Source organism: Carcharhinus amblyrhynchos, chromosome 1, assembly GCF_965287045.1.
Source record: "Carcharhinus amblyrhynchos chromosome 1, sCarAmb.v2.hapA, whole genome shotgun sequence".
Classification (NCBI taxonomy): Eukaryota; Metazoa; Chordata; class Chondrichthyes; order Carcharhiniformes; family Carcharhinidae; genus Carcharhinus; species Carcharhinus amblyrhynchos.
The window spans coordinates 154,507,439-154,534,720 of NC_137324.1; the positions used below are offsets into that span (position 1 = coordinate 154,507,439).

General features: G+C 39.8%; 1 protein-coding gene across 1 annotated transcript in view; it reads left to right on the forward strand.

The window, feature by feature from the left end:
• Positions 1–349: 349 nt before the first annotated feature.
• Positions 350–27,282, forward strand: part of inpp4b (inositol polyphosphate-4-phosphatase type II B) — a 708,475-nt gene continuing 681,542 nt past the window's right edge. The window contains exons 1-2 of the mRNA XM_080194015.1: positions 350–429; positions 5,212–5,399. Of these exons, the coding sequence (XP_080050141.1) occupies positions 5,282–5,399 (118 nt within the window). The 5' untranslated portion in view covers positions 350–429; positions 5,212–5,281. The remainder of the gene's footprint in view (positions 430–5,211; positions 5,400–27,282) is intronic.

Here is a 27,282-nt window from a genome sequence, read left to right on the forward strand (position 1 = left end):
GGAAAATTGGCAGGAACCTCAGTCTTGCCAATCTGTGTGCCTTGGTACACAAGCTTATCAGTTGAATCTAGCAAATGTGACTTTAGATCAGAAGGAACTAGGAAATATTGCAAGGGTATTGCTTTTAATAGAGAAGGATTTATCAGTTATTACAAATAACAAAATCTTATGTCTCAGTTGGTGCTACCAATGAGGTTAAGAATTTGCACTAAAGTACACGCCTTTGACCTTCCCTATAAATTACATTGGATTAGTTTTGTTTCAGTTGTAACACAAATCAAATTGAAGTTTGACCTACTGGGTGCTGCTACTGCATCAAGGAAGGTTTTTAATAAAGGTTTTATTCTTTGATCCATTGGGATTAGCCTATTTGAGGAAAGGAAATTCTACCATTTTCGCCATCTGGGAAAAATTTTGCTGCAGCAGATGGTATGTATCCATTGAAAGGAAAGTATTCTACGAGATGTAATTTTCAAATTTAAATACATTTGTACAGGCAGATGTAACTTATGTAATTGAGTCACGAACTGAGTCACCGGGTGCATCCAAGTTATGTAGATTTGAGAATTGTTTGCAGATGTTATAACAAACTTTGAGCTGTTGTACCATATTCCAGTTTGATTTACGAGTAGGAAATGTTTTTTTCCACTTACCGCACAGGAATTAGTGTCTGCACTATTTACATTTTTTTGAATGATTGTTGGTATTCTGATACACCGTAACTAACTTGGAAATCCCTTAAAGATGCAACAATTCATAGCTGTTGTTTTGTTTATATTGTTTCATAAATCATGTGTGCTCTGTTATTCAGCACTACATGCGTTGGAAGGTACAGATTGATGCATTTGCTTGTTGCTAAGAAACAGCTTAAAATGTTTGAGTCATAGGATTTGAGCATTAGGATATAAGCCAAGTTGATATTGAAATTTGGCAGAAGCTTACCAGAATAGAGTTGTCAGAGGTTGAGGCACAGCAGTCATTGGAGCCTTGTGCTTGTTGTTAATCTTCTGCTGTACATTGCTGTCTATTAATTTATTAAAGGTGGTATATAAACACTAGTTATTATTGTTTGATGTGTTTTTGTTCATTTAGTAACACATTTGAGACTAAACCCAATCTGGGAACTCCAGAAAGGTTCGCTTGTGGTTTGGGCAAATTACTTTTTCGTACTAGTTGCGTGTTATCCTTTCAAATAGTTATTGCAAGGAATACTGTGGAGGAAGCTGGTTTAATTGCATTGGGCGGAGGTCAAAAAGTTCAGGATGACTGCAAGAAGTTTTCGGTTTCTTTTTAACCAGATTGTATTTCAGCTTGTTCTTATTAGAAAATGCAGTGTTTAGAATTACTATTCAGATTGGAAGAATGAGAGGCTTGTGTTTATATAGTGATTTTCATGACAACTGGATGTCTCAAAGTGCTTTACAGCTAATGAAATTGCTTTGAAATGTTACTAAGCACTGTTATACTGCAGGAAATGCATTTGCCAATTTGCACAAAACCACATCCCACAATCAGCAATATGATATTAAGATAATCGTCAGAATTCTACCTCCCTGCCCACCATGGAAATTGGAAGGGCAGGCAATGGGAAGGTCCGTTGACTCATGTTGGGTTTTCCAGTCTCCTCGTCTCGGTGAGTGAGGCCAAAAAATCCTGCCCAATATGTTTTCGTGATGTTTGAGCAATAAAACTTGGCCAGGATACTAGGGATAACTCTGATGCTCCTCTTTGAAACAGTGCCATGGGATGGATCTTTTACGTTCGCACAAGAGGGCAGACAGGATCACTGTATTGCACTGGAGCATCAGCCTTTATTTTTTGTGTCCTGAGGTCATAGAATCATAGAATCCCTACAGTGCAGAAGGAGGCCATTTGGCTCATCGTTTCCGCACCTACCACAATGCACCCAGGCTCTATCCCCCTAATCCCACCCTACTAGTCTCCCTGATATTACAGGGCAATTTACCATGGCCAATAACCCTAACCTTCACACCTTTGGCGTGGGAGGAAACCAAAGTGCCCAGAGGAAACTCACATAGACACTGGGAAAACGTGCAAACTCCACATACTGTCACTTGAGGCCAGAATTGAACCCGGGTCCCTGGCGCTGTGAGACAGCAGAGCTAACCACTCTGCCACCTTGCCGTTTGTCGGATTTGAACCTGGAACCTTGTGACTCTGAGGCGAGCGTGTGGTTTGAAACATTAATTGAATATGTTTTAGATTAATCCTGTACTGCATATTTTCTTAATTGTGCTTCTGGAATCCAGCCATTGAGTCTGTGATATATGCAGAGATTCAACTACAAATTATTAGTAAGGGGATGCAGTAGTTTCTGGTGGTGAAGCTGGTAGTGAAGTTGAAATTTTGGAGTTTTCAAAAAAAAATTTTGTTGATGAATTTCAATGACAAATTTGATTCCAGAATCCTGTGAACATGCACAAAATCTAAATGTGGTCAAGCTTCAAAGTTTTTTGCATTCTGAAATTCTTGTTTAGTGGAAATGGCATTATCCATGGGTGCAAAAGGTGAAATAGGAATGTTTGAGGTAAAATCTGGTAATATCAGATGCAAGATGTTAAACTTTTTACCTGGCACTCTAGTTGTTTAGCTGATTATATAAGTGGTGAGCAAAGAAGCTTGAGGTCCAGATGAAATGCTATCTTTTGGAATGCATTAATTCAATACATTAAAGTTGCATGTGCTCACATTCATGTAAGATATTATTTATTTTGAGGCAGTTATATTTAATGTAACAGCATTAAAACTTAATGACTGGTGGATGAATTTTTGAGGTTTTATTATTATCTTGTGGCTTTCATCTCCTTTCTGAACAATCAAGTGATACCCTGTGATCTGGAATGCTCTTTAATGGATAACAATTAGTTCGTTTGTACTACTCTGTTAATGATTTTAACTATTTTCTTATCATGCAAGGGTGTCTCCCTCAAAACGACAGATATTAGCCCATTGGCCAGACTTGCAGATTAAAGCAACCAAACAATATCGAATTGTGATGTGAAACACGATAAGCAGCATACACTAACACTGTGACAATAGCTACATGTGAGAGATATAGGGGTATGAGCGAGTGGATCAAACTTAGTAAATATATAAATATCTATACTTACGTTATAAATTGGAGCATTTACCTTTGCAATTATAGCTTTTAATTGAGCCTCGTGCACAAAATTCTGGTACTTACGTAGCAAAATGGTTATCTCCAGAAATGCTTCTAATCTGCTTGCTGGTATTCAGTTTAGGTTCCATGGAAGCATTTCACTCCGGATCTAATCATAGCGTGAGCCGGATGCCAGCAATGGGGTGACAATGTCTTCAGCTTGAAAGCACCATTCATCCAAACAATGTCATGGAACAAAAACAAATGCTGATACTCAGCAAGTCAGGCAGCATCTGTGGCGAGAAAAGCAGAATTAACATTTTAGGTCAGCGACCTTCCTTCCGTTGACCTGAAAAGTTAATTATGTTTCTCTCTTCATGTGCACCACTCAATCTGCTGAATATTTCGGCATTTTCTATTTTTATTTCAGATTTTCAGCATTTGCTTTTTGACTAGTGCCATCATGGTGCCTAAACATAATTGAGGTCTGTGAGAGTGAGATGAAGTTCTCACGTAGCTGAAGCCCTGCATGAAGGGAGACACTTGTGGCTATTGGAGACCAATAGTTGCAGCCCAGAGTAGTTTATCAGACTTTTGACAAGCAAAAGTTCAGCGTTGGACTTGTTTGTTGATGCTTCTACAGTGTTCAGCTCCTAGGTAGCCCGTGGTAGTATGTAGCAGGGCCTGTGTAATGAGTGATGAGCAATGGCTATTTTTAAGAGCAAAAGATGTATTCAATGCTGCTTGATCTTCAGTGGCACCATTGTTGCCCAGACACACTCAACATTCTTGAGGTCACCATAAACAGAAACTTAACCAAACAGTTATCCTCTAAGATGGCTGCAAGAGCTGAGAAGAGGCTGGGCCATTTCTGCTGAGTATCTTGCCACCAGACTCCTTGAGCCCCTCCATCATCAACAAATCAGGAATGTTGATGCAACGTAAGCCATATTGTATGCAATAAGTTTGATAACATCCAAGATTGTAATTTGCTTGATTGCCACCTTGCCATTGTTTCTTCAGAAGGAACTCTTCAAAATGCAGCTAATGAAAATACAACAAAACTTACTCCAACTTATAAATCAAAGAAAGCTTTAATAAAGAAACATCATTACTCCAAACTTGGAGTCCCATCCTGGACCACCCCAAGCTCCCCACCATTCTACATAGTTCCATATTTATACTGAGTCAGCTGACTATTACATCACACTAATTGATTCCATGTTTTACTGGGTCAGCTGACCTTTACATCTTGTACTCATTGGTCACATTACATCCAATACAGAGTTGTCACTGGTTACGTTCCAACAGCCATTTGATTTGATACCCAGTGCTTGCACCACTGGTGGACCAATGCTGCAACATGTATTGCTGTGTCGAAGATACAATGCAGCAATAGCACACTTCCTTGAACAGTGCCTCCCTGTTTGGCAGACCCTATCACTAAGAAGGACAACATCCATAAGATCATAGGAAGGCCATTATCATCTTTTCCTCCTGGTAATCAGCCTTCAGCCTGACTTGGAAACACATGGCCATTTTTTCATCATTGGGCCAAAATACTGGATTTGATTTCAAAATACCACTCGTGCAAGAACTTGTGGTATTTCTCTGCTACCTAGAAAAACAAGGGCAACAGGCACATGGGAACACCACCATCTGCAAGACCCCCCTCTCCCCCCATCACTACCAGCAATTTACATGTAAGCTGGAGTTTGTTGCTACCTGTGGAAATGGGCACCAGCAGTAAACTGGACCTTTAAATGGGCTAATGGGGAGGGGGAGCATGATAACAAGCGCATAAAAGCAGATAGGATTAATTAAGTAGTGTAGACTGGCATCAAAAATATTTTGCACTGTTTCATACTTTTCAATATTAATCCAATATTGCTGCTGTTTTCATTTTGCATTGCTTGATACACAAATGTATTTGTGTCTTTTTCAAGGTACTTTACTATGGCAACAGTGCTTCTGTAACCCAGAATCCAACATGTCCATGAAGTAAATGGATTTGAAGGAAAAGAAATGCATCAGATTTGAATTTTCTATTGGGAAAATAACTCAATTTATTCATTTTATTTTGCGTTTAGCAACTGCTGCTGATCTTGATGTGTTGAAGCTACATTAAGTCATCATCCATTTCATCATTGCTGTAATGAAATGAAATTCAACTCGGCTGAACTGCTCTCCATTGCCCAGAAGCCTCCAATCTGTTTTGAAAAGGAAGGCATCTTGAAGACATGCAGAAAATCCACAACTAAACAGAGAAAACATCAAGGTTAAATTAGACTTATTTCTGTGTGTGTGCGTCTGTCTAAATTTATGAAAGGGTCAGAAATGAATACCGCTTAGTTGCACAAAAAAACTTGAAATCACCTCCCAAATAAAAAGGTTTGACTTGCCTTTTATAATTTGAAACAATTGCAAAGATTGTAAAAATTGTTTTATTTATTATTTAATGTTGCAGTGATATGCTTTCAATAAAGATGGATACTTGGATTTGTCATTCAGTTGAAGATTCCGATGTTAAATATAGTTTATGGCTCAGTATGTAATGTCTTAATGTCACTTAATAATCTTTGTTTTTAAAATATATTTTGTTTTTTTTAACACATTAGCTGGTACATGCTTTCCTTGTATAATAGCTGCTGTTGTGTCATTTGCTACGCTGAGTCTATTGCCATAGCTGTTCAATACTTGTGTTTCATCATGTCATGTGATAGTGTTGTTAGGTCTATCGATATGACTTTCAGAATTAAAGACTGAATCATAGATATGATTTTCTGAAACAATGCTTATGATTCACAGAAAGATTTAATAATGCTAGTTTATGTTGTCAAGGGATATTCAACATATTCTGCACTCGAGAGATTGATTTGATCTTTCTGGTGTAATTTGCTACTCTACCTTTTGAAGGATACTCAAGTTGAAGAATTTTCAGCTGAAAGATTGTAAGGTGAACGTGGAACTTGGCATCTCTTTTGTTGTAAGGAGTTCTCATTGAAAGAGCTTGTTTTCATTTTGTTAACAGAAGTACATTATAAAATATGGAGGATATCAGCAGGTCAGAGTTTGGAAATAAAGGTTCCAAGTTTAAAGTGAAAAAAAATCAGAAGTCAAATTTTCTGTTGCAGAACATGGGATGGGGTTGTCTTCCAGCAAGAGTGGCTGTTATATTGATTTCATTCATTCCAAAAGAAAACTAAATAAATAAGTGAAGAAACATAATCCAAGTAAATATAGATGGGAATTATCCATGTACTCCATGAAAAATAGTTTGTATACTCTTGGGCCTGTTGAAGAAAGATGTCATGATAAAGTTGAGTTTGTGAGTGGTAAATTGTCAAGTGCAAGGATAGATTTCTGGAGCTTTGCCTGCAGATCTGAAAGAATTTATGCAGAACTGTTCCTTCAGTTAAATGTTTGAACTGATCCATGGGGTGTGGAATGGGCAGAGAATGGGGTTGATTGTTTATTCATATTTTCTTAAATTCTTCTCTGCTTTTGCTTCAATCAAACATCAGCTTTCTATCGCAATTAATTGACCATGTTATTTGAAATGTACATTATTTAAACCAAGATAGACAAAAAAATGGCCTCTTTCTGCACTGTAGGGATTCTTTTGGTTCTATGGTTATTTTAAATTAACTGTAGAATTCCTACAGTGCCGAAAGATGCCATCCGGTCCATTGAGTCTGCACCAACTCTTTGAAAGAGCATTCCACCCATGCCCTCCGCTCCCTTCTATCCTTGTACATTTAACCCAGCTAATCTATACATTTTTGGACACTGAGAGGCAATTTAGCATGGCCAGTTCATCTAACCGGCACGTCTTTGGACAGTGGGAGGATACCAGACCACCTGGAGGAAACTCATGCAGACACTGGGAGAATGTCTTTGTATCATTACCCGAGGCTGGAATTGAAACCAGGTCACTGGTGCTGTGAGCTAACAGTGCTAAACACCGTATTGCTGTTGTGGAAATTTTATGCCTAAAGGGACTCGTATTCCTAAAGCTGAAGGCAAGCTGAAATGCTGAAACTTACCAACAGGATGAAATGTAGACACGGACCAGAATTTTAACGGCCCGCCTGCTACAGGAATCAGAGCGGATGAGGGGCAGACAATGAGAAGATCTGTTGACCTCGGGCAGGATTTTATGGTTATGGGATGAACAAGGCCATAAAATCCCACCAGGATAATTCTTGACATTGGACAATTGTATAAAAAGCTAAACACTGGAATTTGCAGTTCTGTGTTGTGAGGAGAGATCATAGAGCTAAACTTGTTTTCATTTTGTTGGAGAAAGTAGGATGAAAGATATGAAGGATGTAGATATCTATTGAGAATTCGGAAGCAGAAGTTGCAGGTTTAACATGAACAAACCAGAAGCCAAAATTACTCCATGCCTGAATTTCACACTCCACAATGTACATGGCAAAATAAAAATGAAGAACTAACTCAAAATTAACCACAATAAAATAAAATTTTGGGTAAATTTGGATATCCATTCATCTAAGAACACCTCCTGAAACTAGCTTTGGGATTTCTGTTAGAACTGGGATTTCTGTTAGAACTGGGATTTCATTGGCGATCAAGCCAATTGTAATTAGTAAAACGGTTCATAATGTTCTAAATTTTTTTATTAATAATTGAAGGAAATGATTTGTGGATAAATATCAACAGAAATTCTCTACAGCATGATTTGTAATTAGTTTAATTGTAGTGGAGTTTTCTGAAGTAATTAAGATCTCTACTTTGTGTAACCTTAATTTATATTTAATAGAGTATGTTAATTTTTGTATGGAAACTTACACAGGTGTTTTCTTGTAAAGTCATAAACAACTGTGTTAAGTTAGTTATATACTTATTAAGTGCTCTGTCACGTAACCATTGAGTACCTTGACTGCGCTCATTTAATTATTCTTAGTAGTTTTTTGTTTTTCTGGTGTAAGTTTCATCAATGTAATGGGATTAGTTCCTATGTTCAAATTTTCTTTAATTAACACTATCCAACATTATGTTCTTGTCATGTTAATTCTTTTCTTTTACAAGTTGGCTTTTTAGTTTAAAACTGTTGTTGTCCTGCTCACTTTGTGTGTTGAGCTTTATTATTCACTGGTTTCAGATAATTCTAATTGATTTCTAATTTGTAGAATTGCGTAAGACTTACAGCGATCGATGGGGTCGTCCATCCCGACTGCCCCTGTACCGCGGCTACGTTCATGGCCAGGTGTCCCTGGAGAGGGAGCATGCGGTGTCCACGGGCGCAACTGATGCCTTCCGCGCTTGTTGGGCACCACAGGGTCTGGGCTGTATTATAGATCCTGATAATCACATTTCGATTTAATGTTTTAAGTTTCCTTTCAACTTTGGTTTCTGTTCGGGCCGTCCCCCCTTCCTTTTTGGGGGGCTGCCCCTTCTAATTTGTTCCCAAGTTAATTTGAGTTCGTTTACTTGTTGGGTATGCAAAAGAGAGACAGCATAGTAACAGATCAATTGGCCCAACCAGTCAAGATCAGCGTTAATGTTCCAGTGAAGCCGCCTCCTATCCTTCCTCATCTAATGCTATCAGCATAATTGTTCATTTCCTTCTCCCTTGTGCTTGTATGACCTGTCCTTAAATGCATCTAAATTATTCCCCCCAAATATTCTCTGTGGCAGTAGCTCCATATTCTTAGTACTCTTGGATTCAAATGTTTCTTGTGAATTTCCTTTTTGACTTCTTGATGAATGTCTTGTATTAATGGCCTTTAATTTTTCTCTTTCATACAGGTGGAAACATTTGAGCGGGGATTTTTTTGATGCCACCTGCCAGAAGGAATTATCAATGCAGCTGAAGTTAATGGACTTTTGGGTGGCTTATTGCATCTGCCACTGCAGGTCTTGCTGCACTCTGGCTGGAAAATTCAGACCTTTCTCTGAATCTGTGTCATTCATAATTTTAAAGACCTAATTGGTCACTTCTTGCTGTCTTTTGGCAAGAGCAAAATGATCATACCTGTTCATACTTTCCTGATTTGGTTTAACCTCACCATTCTGGTCACATTCTCGCAAACTTTGTTTTGGCATCCTCTCCAGTAGCTCTCATTGCAGAATGTAATGACCTGAACTGGAAACAATATACCAGGTGTGGTCTAACCAGGATTCGATTTTTCAATTCTACCTCTAGAAATAAACCTTAGTGCTTAGTTTGCTTTAGTTGTGGCCTTATCAACTGTGTCACAGCTTTTAGTGATTTGTGTATTTTGTATTCCCAGAGGCTTTTTTCTTTTTTCACTTAGATTCTTATTTTCCAATTCCAAGTATTACGTGACTTCTTTATTTTTCTTGGCAAAACTTCAAGTTTGCCTATATTGAGACACATTTGACAATTACATGGCCATTCATCTAGCTTCAGTTATGTCATCCTTTAATTTTGCTGTAATCCACCTTTCTCAATGTTTATTATCCATCCTAATTTGGTGTTGTCTGCAAATTTAGAAATTATGGTTTTGATTCTTAAGTCTAAATCATTAATCTGAGCTGTGAATAATAGTGGTCCCAGCAAATAACCTGTGGGACACCATTTTCCCATCTTCTGCCTCTCTGATTAGTTATCCTTTACCAGTAATTTCTGATTTTTGTTTTGTAGCCAGCTTACTACTCTTTCTGCTATTTGTCCACTGACTCCACATGCTCTAATCTCCTTTTATTGATCTACTATATGGTACCTTATCAAAGGTCTTTTGGAAATCCAGATATATTGCGTCTACTATGTTAGCCTTGCCCCTTCTCTCTGTTACCTCTTCAAATAACTAAATTAGATTGGTCAAGCAAGACTTTCACACATGAAATCCATATTGACTATTCACGATTATATTTTTGGTTTTTTGATGTTTATCCTTTGTTTTCCTTGAGTAGGGATTTTGTCATTTTTTGTGTAATAACTCGAAGCAAGTCATAGAATCCCTACAGTGCACAAGGAGGCCGTTCAGCCCATCGGGTCTGCATCAACCACAATCCCACCCAAGCCCTATTCCCATAACCCCAGTACTTAGCCTGATAATCCCCCTGACATTCAGGTCAATTTAGCATGGCCAATCAACCTCACCCGCGCACCTTTGGATTGATTCGATGTGACAAATGATTAACCCTGAAGGCTTATTAATAACAAAAATTAAGTACATGAAGGGTTCAGTAGCATGATGAATACAGGTCCATTCCTAACTATGCATGACTAATACAGGTCCATTCTAATCATGCACTGACTTAAATTGCAACCCTTCAGCCCTGGGACTGGTCATCCTTTGCTTCTGATTGGTTCAGGTTCACCCGTTCATGTTCCATTGACTCCATGTTGTGTCACCCCTTAAAGGAGCCATGCCAGAGCAGTGCAGCAGGCTGCGAAAATTGTCCACTTTGTGTCCGGCGCTTTGGGTGATGAGTTTTTCATCAGGTTGCAAGCCTGTGAGTGGCACCACCTTTTCATTTCTCCTTGGCTGCTGTTTGTTTGCCACAAAGAAATACTGTAGCCTCTCAACATGTTGCCCCCACATTTCGATCATGGGGTCAAATGGTTCTATCTTCCCAAACAATGGTATCTTCAGATGGATTTTGCACTTCGACTTTGAGTGTTCTCCTCCTCCCTCCCCAACTCTGTGTTGTGGGGTTTTAATGTCTGATCTGTTTTTTATTGTCGCCAACTCAATGTGGCAAACAATTTAACTGAGTTTATAAACAACAACTGTATATACAAAGAATTCAAAAGCATGATTAATACAGGTCCACTCAAGCAACCTCCTCCGGATATGATGCTGGCATTATCCGACCCACCCCATGCTCTATGCCTGTTAAATTGCCCCTTTATTCAGCAGCTAGTGCTGTGACAAAGAAAGGGCAAGTCTTTCCTCTCTGTACTGCCCTTACTCTATGCTAATATGTCTCCACTCACCTGAGGAAGGAGCAGGGGTCTGAAAGCTCATGATTTCAAATAAGCCATAGAATCATAGAACGCTACAGTACAGAAAGAGGCCCTTTGGCCTGTCGAGTCTGCACCAACCACAATCCCATCCAGGTTCTACCCCCGTATCCCTACATGTTATTACCCACTAATCCCTCCAACCTAAGCATCTTAGGACACTAAGGGGCAATTTTAGCATGGCCATTCAACCTAACCCGCACATCTTTGGACTGTGAGAGGAAACCGGAGCACCTGGAGGAAACCCATGCAGACACGAGAACATGCAAACTCCACACAGACAGTGACCCGAACCGGGAATCGTATCCAGGTCCTTGGAGCTGTGAAGCAGCAGTGCTAACCACTGTGCTACCGTGCTGCCCAAACCTGTTGGACTTAACCTGGTGTTATGAGACTTCTCACTGCGACCATGCTGATACAACTGGGGGTGCACTTCACTGCTCCTTCTTACCCAGCCGGAGTGAAGAAGGTTGAGCGAGACAGGGACTTTGGAATTTCAACAAGTCCTTCCAGAGTAGTAATCCATCAGTGACTCTGCTCCAAAGAAGTTGCAGGCCATTGTGTTTTATTATGTTCCTGTGAAGTGCCTCGTGTTTCATCATTTAAGATGTTAAACAAGTGCAAGTTCTTATGGCTATATTATTTTCTAATCTCATTGTGTGATGTCAAGTCTAACTGATTCCTCTTTCTTTCTCGTATAGACTGAAGCAAAGTAATTAATACCCTTGCCATCCTTATTGTCCCTTTTGATTCTACTCCCATACTGACTTCACATTTTTTATTTATGGAATGTTTTACTCGTTTTGTTTCTTGATAATTTCATCCTTCCTGTTTGCCTTTTTTTTCCCTTCTCTCCTAATATCTTTGTGATCTCCCTTGTTATCATTGCTGCAGTATTAAGTGTACACCCCTTTCTTTGCCCTCAAATTTCCTTTTGTCTTTATTCATTTGTAATGTAACACGAGTATTTAGCTTTAGTTCACGTAGTTTTCACATTTAGCGATTCAATCCACTATTCATTCAGATTTCCTGCATATTTATCGTGACAAGCAAGCCAATTTTTGCTTTCTGTGAACGAGCTGAAGGTAGTGTACATATTATGAGCGAGTGATCCTGGAATGGGGAATCTCTGCTGATCTAAATCCAAGATTATCATGCGTGTTTTCAAGAACTCATGAATGCAGTTCCCTTGAGTCATCTACATGCACTTATTTGAAGTTGAGGAAGTTTTTTTATTTTGTGTCTATATGATAGTGAAATTCCCTCTACATTTCCATATTTTGTTTCAAAAAATGTTAAATTTATTTTAATTATGCTGATCATTGCAAACCAAATTAGCTGATCTGAACGATTACAGGGATATTTGTATTTAGAATTGGCATTGTTGCTCTTGCATTGTTCATGATTCTTCGCTATGATCAGTGACTGGTGATCCTGGTTGCCAGTGCGTATTGAGTGAGGACAGGTTTTAGACTTAATTTCCATGTAATGCAGTCACAAATTGAATAGCCTGATTGCTACCACTGTCGAGACTTGCAAATGAATAATTGCTGTTGGGAGGCCGAGAAGGTCCCTCATGCATGTGGAACACAAAGAGTTGATGAATTTGTGAGAAGGAAAAAGTTGCTGAGAGAATAAATACCCACCAAGGTGGTTAAATTTGGATGAGTCAATTCAAAGTGAAATGTCTACTATTGAATTTGACTAATTCAAAATTTCCACATTGTACGGTGAGCGTAGAAGGCAAATTTAGTGTTTTCAAAATATAGTATTTCTGCTTTTTTGAGAACTGCATTTGTCTATGACAATGAGACACTTTTATTTTGGTGTCTGTTGCACAATATTAATGTTGCCACAGCAAATTACACTTGGAATTGGTTGCCTAGCAATGTACATGCTATGAGCATAACAATCAAAAGGAAGAGCAACAGGACATCAACATATCAGTCGAAGTAGAGAAGGGATATGACAGAGCAGAAAACATTTTGGGTGGTGATGTACCTGTTTACATGTTATCAGTGTATTTGAATTGCAGGTGAGTTTGTAGTATCAGTTGTAAGTGCATTAGTATTTTGTAATCTATCCTGCATTTTTTTGAGATACCAAATATTGCAGCTTTATGTCCATCTAAAATTTATTGTCCCTCTTTATACTTTAAGAAAACGAGCATTTACTTTTCATACGAATTTGTTCAGAACTTAATGAGAGAAAATGCCATATTTTCACATCTGGCCATTATCTGCAGGATATTGCCAGATAAAACCAGTGCTCCATCTCTTTTATTGGAGCACTTGGCTACAGAATGTCACATATGCAGTTGTTGCAGAGAACCATTAGCAATAACTCTGGAAAAAGTGCTGCAGTAAAATTCCCCAGCAGTTGAGTAGATATGATGGATAATCAATGCGTAAATGCAATGTTAAAGTAATCAACTCTTTGGTCTGCCTGTTGCGCTGGTAAATCGACTACGATGGAAAATATGATCTGGATGCCAGTGCGCTATTTTTATAGCAAAATGGTAAACCACGGATTGGTGATATTGTGATTTTGTTGAATAAATGTGTGTTGTATAATCCCTGGATAATTTAACCTTCATGCTTAACCTTTTTACTGGTGGTCAAAAAATCACTTTCCAAAATCCAGGCGGTTTTGCATAGATGTAGACATGCATGCCTCAGTAATGTTACTGGCTTTGGTATCCTTCAAAGTACCAGCAATGTGTACTAACTTCTGAGTTCATTACTTTTGCAAAATATTTTCTGATTTATATTGAATAAACATTTACAGTATCCAGCTATTAAAATTGATGTATAATGTTTCAAATAATTTAGGTTTTTTATAAAAACCCTCTATCCCGATAAATAGAAACTTAATTTTGATTTGAAGAGTTGCTCAAAAATCTGTGGGCCCATTTTTTTTAGAAGAACCGAAGAAATAGTATCTTTGCCACCTTGTGGTAAGGCTCAAATTTTGTCATCTACTCTTGGGCTGATAACCAGATAATCTTTAAACCTGCTTTTGGAGACCCAGGAGTTGATATTTGGTCTAAATGGATCACCAACTGAGCTGAGTCAATACACTCGCATGACAGCATTGATGTCTTTAATGAGCTGATTATTGTAGAGTGCATTCCCAGCAAGCAACCAAAACCAGTTAAACTGTGTTTTGATCCTTTCATAAGTTCCCATTCTACAGACTAGAAGTCAAATGCTTGCAACCAGGTAGAAACCTTCAAAAGTTAATTTTGAGGAAGATAAATCAGTGCAGTTGAACATCATCTGCAGTGTCATGAAGTAGCAAGTGCAGGTTTGATTCCCATATTTGGGGTGGAGCCTTGTTGAGGTGATGGGTATTAGCTGTTGCTTTTTTGATGAGGTCATAGAATAGCAGGTACAGAAGTGGACAAGGAAAACACCACAATAATCAAAATGTAAATGTTCAATTTGGTGACAGATCATAGAACCATAGAAAACTTGCACAGAAGGAGCCATTCGTCCCATCTTTTCCATGCCAGCCTGAGGGCACCCAGATGCTCTTTGTAATCTCACCTTCTTCCTGTACTCGCCCCATAGCCCTGTAGCTTACAGTACTAAAGACAACATGTACCATCCCATGTAATATTTACAGGAATCTCAGAAACTTGCAAACCGATGCTGCCAATTCCAAGATTCTGCCCCTGCTTTAATTGCTGATCAATCTCTGGAATCTGCATAATTCTGTCGAACCCCCAGGTCTGCCTCCGTGAGGTTGATGGACAGTAATCCTCAGCCTGATTCTGGTAAACCCCATTCTAATTTTGTCTAACACTACTCAACTGCTATCAGTGCTGCAGGTCACTTCCCAATGCAACTAAGATCCTGTTATAAATTAATTACCTACCTTCATCAAATTGCATACCATTTTGCTGTATATAAAATGAGAGATTAAAAATTCAATATTTATGTAAAGGAATACATTAAATTAAAGGTTACCATTTTCAGAATAATGAACAGGATCGCTGAGATCAATTCCCATAGGACCAATAGGATTTTGAGCATGTCGTGTAATAATAATGTAGTTTGAATTGATCCGTTGCCTTGATAATCCTTTGATGGCATGATTATGTTATTGTTATAAAATAACACATCCTCCAGTTAACCATGAACAAAATGGTAGGAAATCTTCTAGTAATATTTTAAAAACCTTGGGTATAGGGAAAAATGCTGTTCTGAAATGCATTTCTGCCACACTTGGTTGAAGATGATCTTATTGTTATAAAATAGCATATCTGTTGACTGAGTAAAGCCACGGGAGATGTACAAGTGTATTAAAATTAATCAAATCATCTCTGGTAAATGTCTGGATACATGGAAAATAACTTCTCAATTCTGGCTTGATGTGATTCAAAACAATACAGTTAATTTTGAACAAACCCAATGGGATAAGAATACAATTCGTGAGGGAAGTAACCTCAAAAATTCTGGTAAATCTGTTGCTTTGCAGCAAGGTTGAATTATACTGAACTATAAGCAGTCCACCTCAGTTATTTACCATGACTGGTTAGTTGACAGCTCCGATATCAAGATTTCTGCAATCATTGTGGTAAGTCACTGAATTGGTACACATCTCAGTGGAATCTTCTAAGTCCTCAGCAGGATTTCAAGTCGACTACTTAAGTCTGGGAAGTCATTTAGTTTCTTTCTTGCTGCATACGTGCTGCACTTGTTTTTTCATTTACTGCAAAATTGCCTTTTCTCATTGAATGCTGCAAGACTTTGAGTGAGCTTCATTATTGTTGCTTAGTTTGCTATTGGGTGCATTCAGTTCAATGATTTCCTGTTGAAATTGCCAGTCAGTTTGCTTTCTGTCCGATTGTTGTTGACCCTTGTTGCTGGTCCCTTTTTCACCTTGTACTGCTTCTATTGAGGGAGTAATGAAAGAATAACTGAAGAAAGCAGAATTATGCTGAGATTATTTTGTTTCTTTCTCTGTCACCCCTGCTGTCTCTTGCCTTGCGATACTGAAGAATTAGTTCAGCTGGGGTGTTAGAACAGTAGGAAACAACTTGTGATTTCTTCTGTAACCCAGGTCCATTTAGTAGAATACATGTATATTTACTATTATGAAAGGGTTCATTTGCTATATTGTATCCTACAGCATGTTTTTAAGGAGTTTATTGAGCAGTATGCCCATGTGCTAATTTATTCACAAACATCACCTGTCAGATGCAAAAATATTGTGGAAAAGATTTGTAGACTTTTGACCTAGATCCATATTTTATATTTTAAATTAGTAAATTCTGTTATCTTAGATTTGTAGTCTCATCCATATCTTCTGAGTCTGTATTAAGTACATATTCAGCCAAAGTTAAGGTAATGAAATTTCTTGGAGCAAGCAGTGCTAATTGGACTTTTACATCACCATTCAAATCTCTGTTTGCACCAGAAATTGCTGGAATGTCAATACAGTAAAAGCTTAGCAGTGTTGTTGTCACATCTGAGACTTTGCCACCAATGTGTCCAATAAGCTTTCTCCCTCATCAACCACATGGCATAATAAAACAAAGTAAACTGATGTCATGATCAATTAAGGTGCAGCACTGAGACGTGAGTGACCTGCAACCTCTGAAATGACCTTAAATCAACTTTTAAGAAGTTACTAAAATTTAAAAGAACTGTTTTAAAAAATGAACTTGTACAATACAGTTTAAGAAGTAAATTGAAGTTTTCTGCAAATGCATTTTTGCACAGAAAGATGAATCAAGAAGTTAAAAAAAATTTCAGAACTTTCAAGGAGGACATGTGGGATATTTGGTTGAACTGAAAGTGTGAGTGGCTGCTGGGAACCATGAAGATAATAGTTCATCGGATGATAACCATGGTGGCATGGAAGTAGGTGATGGAAACCTTCATAGACAGCAGAGAAGTGCAGGAAGAAAACGTAATGACCTGACCAGGCAGGAAAGGCAAGCATTCAATTCAAAAAAACTCTAGTTGAAGCATAACAATTGTTAGCTTTTGGTGTAGTAATATTATTTTGTTTACTGGTTATTTGTTCAAAGCAGTATGCAAAGGTAAATAAGTCCCTCCTAATGCTGTGGAAGCACAGCTTTTCCATAATGATGAATGCTGCAGAGTTATTTTCAACGGAGAGTAGATTTGAATGCATGCAAAGAGGCTTCTCACAGTGTGAGAAACTTTTATATGTCTGTCTCTTTCCTCCATGCAGAGCACCATGATGCACAATAATTGAGAGCAGGTGGAGACACTGTCTTAAGGAGATTTACCTGCCCATGAAGGCAAGACCCTATATGGCTTCCATTGAGCAATTAGCATGGCCCTTCAGGAGGTTGGAATAGTATTGCTGATAGAAGATGGGTGTCAAATCCCCTTGCTTACCTACTAGCCAAGAATCACCCAAGGATGAGTGTGGAGAGAGATCGTTGAGATTTGAGAAATGCATATGTTGCAGTGGGTTGCATGTTTGAAATCTTTCCTGGCAGCAGAGTGGGAAAAGGAAATTGCAGTGGGACAATACTTGTGCAATACATGAGTACTTCAGGTGAATTGCCTTTTCTATGTATCAAATATGAAGGTAACAATTATTTGATATATAATTACATGCTGCACCTTTGCAACATTTTGCTAATCTTACCCACTGGGTCCACAGCAGACTGAGGAAAAGGAAGCTACACACACCCATTGGAGCAAGGGGGAAGTAGTGGGTGGGTGATTGGAACAAGTAATGTGGCATAGGCACTCCTGTTCTCATTTTGGTTCTAATATGGGTGTGGGGAGATGCTTCAGCAAGGCCAACTTCTTCCAACTGTCTGGGATGCCCACTTTTCTCATGTAACTTGGCATCTTCCCAACTCTCAGGCAACCGCTTGTGTGGGTAGTTATAAATTGATTGTCAGAGTATATCTCTACAAGAGCCATGCCTGTATCACCACCAGACCTCCCCCTGCTCCCCAACCACTGTGGATACAATTCAGAGTCGTGAGGAACATGCAACTAATGAGCATCAAGGTACCTGTTTTCAGGGTCAATGTCCATCTTCAAGTTTTGTGCTTGCTAATGAGGCCTTGCAGAACATGGTTGAGAACAGCTCTCCAGTGACGCTGACAGCAAGTTTTTTTACAGGAGGCACTTACCAGTGGTCGCAGGCCATTTATTCCCTTGTCTCCTTGGAGAAAGATCAGGAACCCACATTCTCAATTCAGACTGAGGGGCCAGGCATGGAGGCTGTAGACTTAGCAAATTTAGTTTGTGCTTGAGGTGCAGAAGAGAATAGGGTAATCATCTCCTACAGAGTTATCTTGTTATTGCTGTGTCACTCTCAGCCATTCTCAGGCTTTTGTAGGTAGTTCGACACATTTTTATAATTGTTCTCATTGATGTTGTGACTGTTGTTCTCCTCTTGCTAATGCGTCCTCTTGTCTTATTTTCATACTTTTTATTTAAGTTTTTAATGAACTTATAAGTATGAAGATAAGACAAGCAGTCATATCAGCAAGAGGAGAACAGCAGTCACAACATCAATTTAATGCTATGAAATAATTCTTTGACAAGTGATTTGCAACTTCATATTTTGGAAATATTTTTGACGCTTTTGTAAAAATATGCAGTACTTGGATAATGTTTTGTTTGATCAGAATGTACAGGTTTAGTTTTTTTTAAATAAAAGATCCACTGTTTCATTTTCAATCTTGTCCTTCCTTTTGTTTGTATCACAATGGGGAAATCATTCCATAGACTCGTTCTGGACTTTCTGATTCAGTTCGATCCTGCTGGTGAAGTTCTGGGAAAGGACTCCAGGAACTCTCATTGTCAGACTACCTAGGTCACCAGCTGCTATCGAGTCCCTTGCTCGCTGAAACTGTGCCTTTCTCAACTAGTTCAGATCCATCGGCATGTTGTGTGCCAAGTTCAGGGTTAGCCCTTCTTGCGGGTCAAAATTTTGCAGCGTGAAGCAGGTCACCAAGGTCAAACAACATCCAGTTTATCCGGGTACTGGAAACTTGATTTGAGCATGGTAATTGTCCTCTGTTGGCATGCTTGTACCTTTTTCTGTGTTCCAGTATTGGTGAGAGAGAAGGGTCAGTCACAATTGTTGTGGGCAGGCCACTTCACTTACTAATCCCAAGTGCTGAAATAGCTTTGTGTTCTAAAAGTGATCACCTTTCAACACTAACAGGAGTTTGGATGGCAAATACAGACAACTGAGAAAAATGAAAGAATTAAAAAAAAGCCCTTGGGAACACTTTATTACCTTCTGGAGAGAAAATTCACAGCTTCTCTCCTTTTCTGGGCTTCCAAGATCGAGTGTCATGTCAGGACCATAAATCAGGTCTTTAACAGAGTCCCCAGCGATTTTAATTACCAGCCCTATATGGCTCCAGTCAGAATAGCTTCAATTAATATTGCAAACTCAGCAATTTTATGGGTTGCCATTAACTTCAGTGGGGAGGCTCACAGTGAGTTGGGCCTTCCAACAGTTTTGGTGAGACCAGTGGAGCAGCACAAATTGTCCCGCAGTTTGCGAAGAATCAAAACTGTGGTGTATCTCCTTTGCTCTGCAAATTACTGTATTTTTATGTATTGATGATGACGTGCTCTGATAATGTATCATTACAGTCCCAGCAATTTCAGGTCCATTGTGAGATTAAATTAGGTTAAACACTTCATTTTCTTATTCAACCTAGGCCAGCTATAAGTATTTTCCAATGCACTGGAGATCTGCACTCACTCTTCCAATTTTAAACTGATTGCACTGTACTACATGTAGAGGATCAAGGATTACAACAGCCATTAAATGAAAGGTCATTCCTGCATGGTCAGACACCCATTCTGTCTTGCCAAAAATAAATACACAATTCAAGTAAATTTACAGTAACTACATGGTGCCTGCACTGCTCACATCCAGATGTGTGGTCACACGAGCTACACATTGAACATAGAACATTACAGCGCAGTATAGGCCCTTCGGCCCTCGATGGTTCCACTGGTCAGTGCAACAATCTAATGACCCTCTAACCTAACCTATTCCAATGTTATCCATATGCCTATCCACTGACCATTTGAATGCCCTTAAAGTTGGCGAGTCCACAACTGCTGTAGGCAGGGCATTCCATGCCCTTACTACCCTCTGAGTAAAGAACCTACCTCTGACATCTGTCCTATAATTACCACCCCTTAATTTAAAGCTATGTCCCCTCGTGTTAGCTGTCACCATCTGAGGAAAAAGGCTGTCACTGTCCACCATATCTAACCCTCAGATCATCTTGTATGCCTCAATTGGGTCACCTCTCAACCTTCTTCTTTCTAACAAAAACAACCTCAAGTCCCTCAGCCTTTCCTCATAAGACCTTCCCACCATACCAGGCAACATCCTGGTAAACCTCTTCTGCACCCTTTCCAATGCCTCCACATCCTTCTTATAATGCGGTGACCAGAACTGTACGCAATACTCCAAGTGTGGCCGCACCAGAGTTTTGTACAGTTGCAACATTGCTTGTCTTGTGATTTGTTGGTTCTTTTCATTAAAAAAAATGTTGGCTTCAAACCTTTCTGCCTTATTACTGCTTTACATTGACTTTTTCTGTTTCACTGACTTTGCTGTTTACTGTAATGATCATGGTTGCAGTCTGTACGTGGCTGCATTATGTACTAACCGCTAGGTACTGCAGCATTATCAAGGCTTGCAGTATCATCCAAACCTGTAATTTCCCCATCATGAATGTCTAGAGCAGACAAGCATATGTTTGTTTCATGTGCATCTTCAATTTTTTTAATATATATTTTAACAACGTTTCCACCTACTACGTTTCCACTATTGAGTAAGCTTGAAGTTGTATCAATATTGTAGCTGAACTTTGAGGGTGAAGTGTGCATCCTTTTTCTTATGGTTGGAAGGGTGTGAAAACAAAGTATGCCACTCAGTGGAGTTCACTTGAAACTTAATCTCCTCAGATCAAAACAAATGTAAATTTTACCAGATGACCCTAGCTGAGAAGTCCGATCACAGACTGAGAATAGCACTGTCTTATGTACCAAATTATTACCAATGTTTCTGTCTTGTTGCCTCCTACTGGGGTACTTCTTTGAAGACAAAAACAAAAATTGTTGCTTTAAGGGTTAGCTCAGGGTTTCGTCATGCCTCATTTTGAATCCATTTTGACAGTTTTTGATGTGTTCAGTATGAAACTATGCCATACATGCGGAAGCATTAGCTATAGTGCTTGTCATAACCTTGTCTTCTGTGTTAATGTTCAAAGTGCTCTTGTACGGATTCTTACAGATGAGTGTTTATGTCATGATGGCACTGCCCTCCATTTAACATGAGCCTTTCTCACTACTGTTGCTAAGTTTTAAGCTTATTTATCAGTGTCACAAGTAGGCTTACATTAACACCATAATGAAGTCACTGTGAAAATCCCCGAGTCGCCACACTCTAGCACCTATTCAGTACATTCAGGGAGAATTTAGCATGGCTAATGCACCTAACCAGCATATCTTTTGCACTGTGGGAGGAAACAGGAGTTCCTGGAAGAAATCCATGCAGATATGAGGAGAATGTGCAGACTCTGCACAGACAGTTACTCAAACCAGGAATTGAAACTGGGTCCCTGGTGCTGAGAGGCAGCAGCCTGACCACTGTGCTACCATGCTGCCATTGCCGGTACTGAAGCAAATTAGACATTTCCTTTTGTCATATTACAAGTCATCTTTAACTAGTTGATACATGCCTTTCAACATAATCTTCAGGTTGTGTTGGATCCAGTGGTCTTCTAGATGCTAGAAATTGAAACCATGTTAGGGAGGGTTAGCAAATCTGCTTCAATGAGGCAAAATGCTGGTGTATTGCTGCTGCTGCCATGAGTTGAATTTATAGCAAAAGACAAGGAAGTCAGTTGTTTGTCTAGATCTTTTGTGGTTCTGATATTGATTGTTGACTTTATTTGCTTGATTTTATTTGACTTATGGTGGTGATGTTCTTATACCTGTCTTTAAATGCTGAACTCGGAATCATTTGATAATCTAACTGACTGGAGGGGCTGATTGTGGACAAGTCTCCAGGACCGGATGGAGTGCATCCGAGGGTTCTGAAAGAAATGGCGGAGGTGATAGTGGATGCCTTGGTGGTTATTTTCCAGACGTCGCTGGATTCCGGGGAAGTGCCGGATGATTGGAAAACGGCTAATGTTATGCCGTTGTTTAAGAAGGGTGCCAGGCAAAAGGCGGGGAATTATAGGCCGGTCAGTTTAACGTCTGTGGTAGGTAAAATGTTAGAATCTGTCATTAAGGAGGAAATTGCGAGGCATCTTGAAGGGAATTGCTTGATAGAACAGACGCAGCACGGTTTCATTAAAGGGAAGTCGTGTCTGACAAATTTACTGGAGTTCTATGAGGATGTGTCTAGGGCGGTGGATAGAGGAGAGCCGGTGGATGTGGTCTTTCTAGATTTTCAGAAGGCGTTTGACAAAGTACCTCACAAGAGGTTATTGCAGAAGGTCGAGGGACATGGAGTTGGGGGTAGGGTGTTAGCGTGGATAGAGGATTGGTTGTCAAATAGGAGGCAGAGAGTGGGGGTCAACGGGTGCTATTCGGATTGGCGGATGGTGACTAGTGGAGTGCCCCAGGGGTCGGTGCTGGGGCCTCAGCTATTTACCATTTATATACATGATCTGGAGGAGGGAACCGAGTGTAGGGTGTCGAAATTTGCTGATGACACCAAGATTGGGGGAATGGTAAATTGTGCGGAGGGTGTGGAGAGTCTGCAGAAGGATCTAGATAGGCTGGGCAAATGGGCCAGGAAATGGCAAATGGAATTTAATGTTGGCAAGTGTGAGGTGGTCCACTTTGGTAGGAAGGACTATTACTTACGGGGCGAAAAACTGCAGCAGGCGACGGTGCAGAGGGACCTCGGGGTCCTTGTGCATGAGTCGCAAAAACCCAGCTTGCAGGTGCAGCAGGTGGTCAGGAAGGCGAATGGGATGCTGGCCTTCATAGCGAGGGGGATTGAATATAAAAGTAGGGAGGTCTTGCTGCAGCTGTATAGGGCATTGGTGAGGCCGCAGCTGGAGTACTGTGTGCAGTTTTGGGCGCCGCACCTGTGCAAAGATATTTTGGCCTTGGAGGGAGTGCAGAGGAGGTTTACTAGGCTGATACCGGAGTTGAGGGGGTTGAGCTATGAGGAGAGGCTGAATAAACTGGGCTTGTACTCATTAGAGTTTAGAAGAATGAGGGGAGATCTCATTGAGACGTATAAGATGATGAATGGGATGGATAGGATAGAGGTGGAGAGACTCTTCCTGCTCAAAAAAGACAGTAGGACTAGGGGGCACAGCCTCAAGATAAAAGGGGGGTGGTTTAGAACGGAGTTGAGGAGGAACTTCTTCACTCAAAGGGTGGTGAATCTCTGGAATTCTCTGCCCGTTGAAGTGGTGGAGGCTGCCTCGCTAAATATTTTTAAGACGCGGGTTGATGGGTTTTTGATAAGAGAGGGGATTAATGGTTATGGGGAGAGGGCGGGAAAGTGGAACTGAGCAGCAACAGATCAGCCATGATCTTATTGAATGGCGGGGCAGGCTCGAAGGGCTAGATGGCCTACTCCTGCTCCTATTTCTTATGTTCTTATGTTTATGGCACAGAGGGCTATCATTTGACCATTTGTCTGTGTTGGGTGAAAAAGAACTGTGTTTGATTTTGTAATATGGGCCTCGCCATTAACTTCAGCATCTCATCAATGAATAAAGGATAGGGACAGCATAAATTTGAACAAATTCAAGTCAAAAAGATGGAAGATGGAAAATACTTTGTAAATTTGAGAAGGGTTTGTGCCTTTAGCACAGTTTCAGGTAATGAATTCCAGAGTCTCTCTGTCCTCTAGATTGAAGTATTTCTTCTCCACCTTCTCTTACTTTTACCTATTACTTTAAATCTATGCCTCCTGGTTATTGACCTGAGTAAAATAGGTACTTTGTATTCAATTTATTTAGGCTCCTCATATTTTACACATGTCAAGTAAATCTTTCCTCAGCTGCCTCTGTTATGAAGAAAACCAGCCCAGCTTATGCAACCTTGCCTCAACTAAAATTTTCCCATTCCAGTAACATCCTCTCTGCACATTCTCTCATGCAATCACAGTCTACCTGTATAATGATTGGAACTGCATGCAGTACTCTGGCCTAACTAGTATTTTATACAGTTCCAGCAAAGCTCTCTGCTCTTGTATTCTAAGCCTTGACTAATACAGGAAAGTATTCTGTATGCTTTCTTAATCAGCTTGTCTATTTGTCCAGAGGCCTATAGACATGCACTTCGAGGGCTCTCTGCTCTTTTTGTACTTCCCCGTATCCTACCAGTGAGTTCATTCCCTTTCCTTGTTTATCCTCTGCATATGTTACCTCATCTTTCTCAGATTTAATTCCATCTGCCACTATCTGCCCACCTGACCATTCATATCTTCCTGCAGTCTTGCGTCTTTTTATTTCTTGCTATCAACCACACTTTTGTATCACTTGCAAGCTTTTTAATTTTGTCTTCTACGTTTAAGTCCAGATCATATAGGAAGTATGTTGCCTTGTACAGAATCCCACTGGAAACAGCCTTTCAGGCACAAACATCCATTGACTATTTCCTTTTGTTGCTGGACCAGTTTTGCATCAAACTTGCTACTTTCCCATGGATCCCACAGTCTTTTCCTTTTCTGACCAGTCTGCCGTGAGAGCTAGTCAAAGGTCTTGTTTAAAATCAATGCAAATTATACCAAACGTAATGCCACCCCCTTGTTAACTCCTCAAAAAGAAATGCAGTTTAGTCAGCTACAACCCTCCATGCTGACTGACCTTGATTAATCCACACCTTTCCAAATGACGATTTATATGATCCCTCAGAATGTTTTCCAGTAGTTTTTCCAGTGCCAAGGTTAGGCTGTCTGGCTAGTAGTTACTCAGTCTATCCCTTTCTCCCTTTTTAAATGATGACTGCATTTGTAAATGGTGTAGCTTAACCAGAAGGCTAGTACATCAGAGGCTTCAAATATAGAAATTTAATTGTACCAATCTCTTCAGTAATTATATAAGCTAATTTTTGCCCTGCGGGGAACAAAGCATGCCAATACATAACACTTATTTTGGTTTGAGGAAGTGGCCTACAAAACCAATTAAACCTGAGGCTTTACAGCAATCAATGTTGTATGTGATGGTTTTGAAGCATGGCGTGTATGACCAGATGTCATGTAATTACTATTTTTTTCAAACAGTCACGGTCAGTAACCTCAGTGGAATTTTACATTGTTTTTGTGATGCTTGAGGTGTCCACTCAATGGATCACTATGAAGCTCTCTCCTGTAGATGATTTGTTATTTTTCCAGCAAGAGTGACATGCTTTTTTCTGCTCAGCATGTCGTCTTTGCATGCACTTTACCCTCACTGAACATCAAAGCTATTTCCCTTTTTGTAGCTGACTTGCCAAATTGATTTTCTGACTGAATGATCACCAGATCCTCCTCATACAAATCCTTACCTGAATAGAAACTCTTGCATGAAATGTAGGAACTATTGCTAGTGTTGCACATGGAACATTGACTGTAGTTTGTATTTGGTGTCCGTCACAGAGTTCCTGTGTAATGCATCTGGTACCACATTATGGTCCCCAGATTCAGGAATTAAATACAAATCAAAAAACTTATTAAAATGTTCACATCATCACTCCAGGTGACCAGATGGGCTTGATTAGCATGGATGTGCTACAGGTCACAGTGATTAGAACAACCTGAAATTAAATTTAATCAAAGTGGGGCCTAAGATGTTACAATACCCAAATAATAACTACCTGGGCACATTTTGCAGCTACTGATTATTTATGCTCCAGCTTGCAGATAATCTGGTTTATAAACGCTATCATCAGTTCTTTAACGTTTTATTGAACCACAGCTATTCATCAACCCAGTTCCGTTATATCAGTATATACTTTCAAACAAAGTATGTAATTAGGATGCTAAATGATATTCACTGTCTATTTGCACCATAAATGCAGTAAATGGTACAAGATGTTAGAGAGCACATCAGCTGAGCTAAATGGCCCATAATCTGCAGACATTGCTAATGACTGGGGCTAACTGCCTGCATAGGCATTGGATTAAGGAACCAGTTGTAAAGCAGCGCTGAGCCCATTTCCACACCAGTGTAAAGACCATCTACTTCCACCTCCATAAAAACATCTGTCTCCACCCCTGCCTCAGGTCATTTGCTTCTAAACCTTATATCTATCCTTTTGTTGCTTCCAGTTTTCCCATCTTCGACCCTCTAAACTTGATCTTGTCCAAATCTATGTTGTCCATACCCTTTATGCATTGATAGGATTTGAGCATCACTGACTAGATCAGCATTTATCATCCATCCCTAATTGCTCTTGAAATGGTTATTTTGAGCTGCTGCTTTGAACCGCTGGAATCCATGTGATGACAGTAAATGCACAATGCTGATGGGAAGGGAGTTCCAGGATTTTGATTCAGCGACCATTAAAAAAAAGTGCTATAATTCAAAATCAGGATGGTGTATGTGGTTTGGAGATGGTGGTGTTCTCATGTGTCTGCTGCCCTTGTCCTTGTCCTAGGCAATGAGTTTGGAAGATGCTGCTGAAGGAGTCTTGGTGAGTTGCTGCAGTAAATCTTGTAGCTGGTATTCACTGCTGCCACTGTATGTCAACGATGCAGAGATTGAATGTTGAAGTGAGTTGCCTTGTCCTGGATAGTATCATGCCAGTGTGTGGTTGGCGCTGCATTCAACCAGGCAACTGGAGAGTATTCCATCACACTCCTGATTTGTGCTTTGTAGGACAGGTTTTGGTGAGGTGAGTTACTCACTGCAGAATTCCCAGCCTCTGACCTACTTTTGCAGCCACGTTTTTTAAATGCAGAACTTACGTATGAACAGCAGCCTGTGGTCGCCAAGAAACAGTCTCTGACTAATGATACACCAGGCCTCACTAAAAGTGTACACACTTGACACTTCAGGCCTCACTGAAGGTGTGCACACACTAAGTGATCATCTCAATGAAAATGCTGTTATCTGTTCTCCAATTCCTGAAGTTCAGCAACTAAGCAACAACTTGTATTCGTATAACACCTTTATCAGAGTAAAACTACATCAAGCCATTGGAGCAGCTGTTATGGCAGATGACCAAAGGTCTTTTAAGGAGCACCTTTAAAGGGGGGA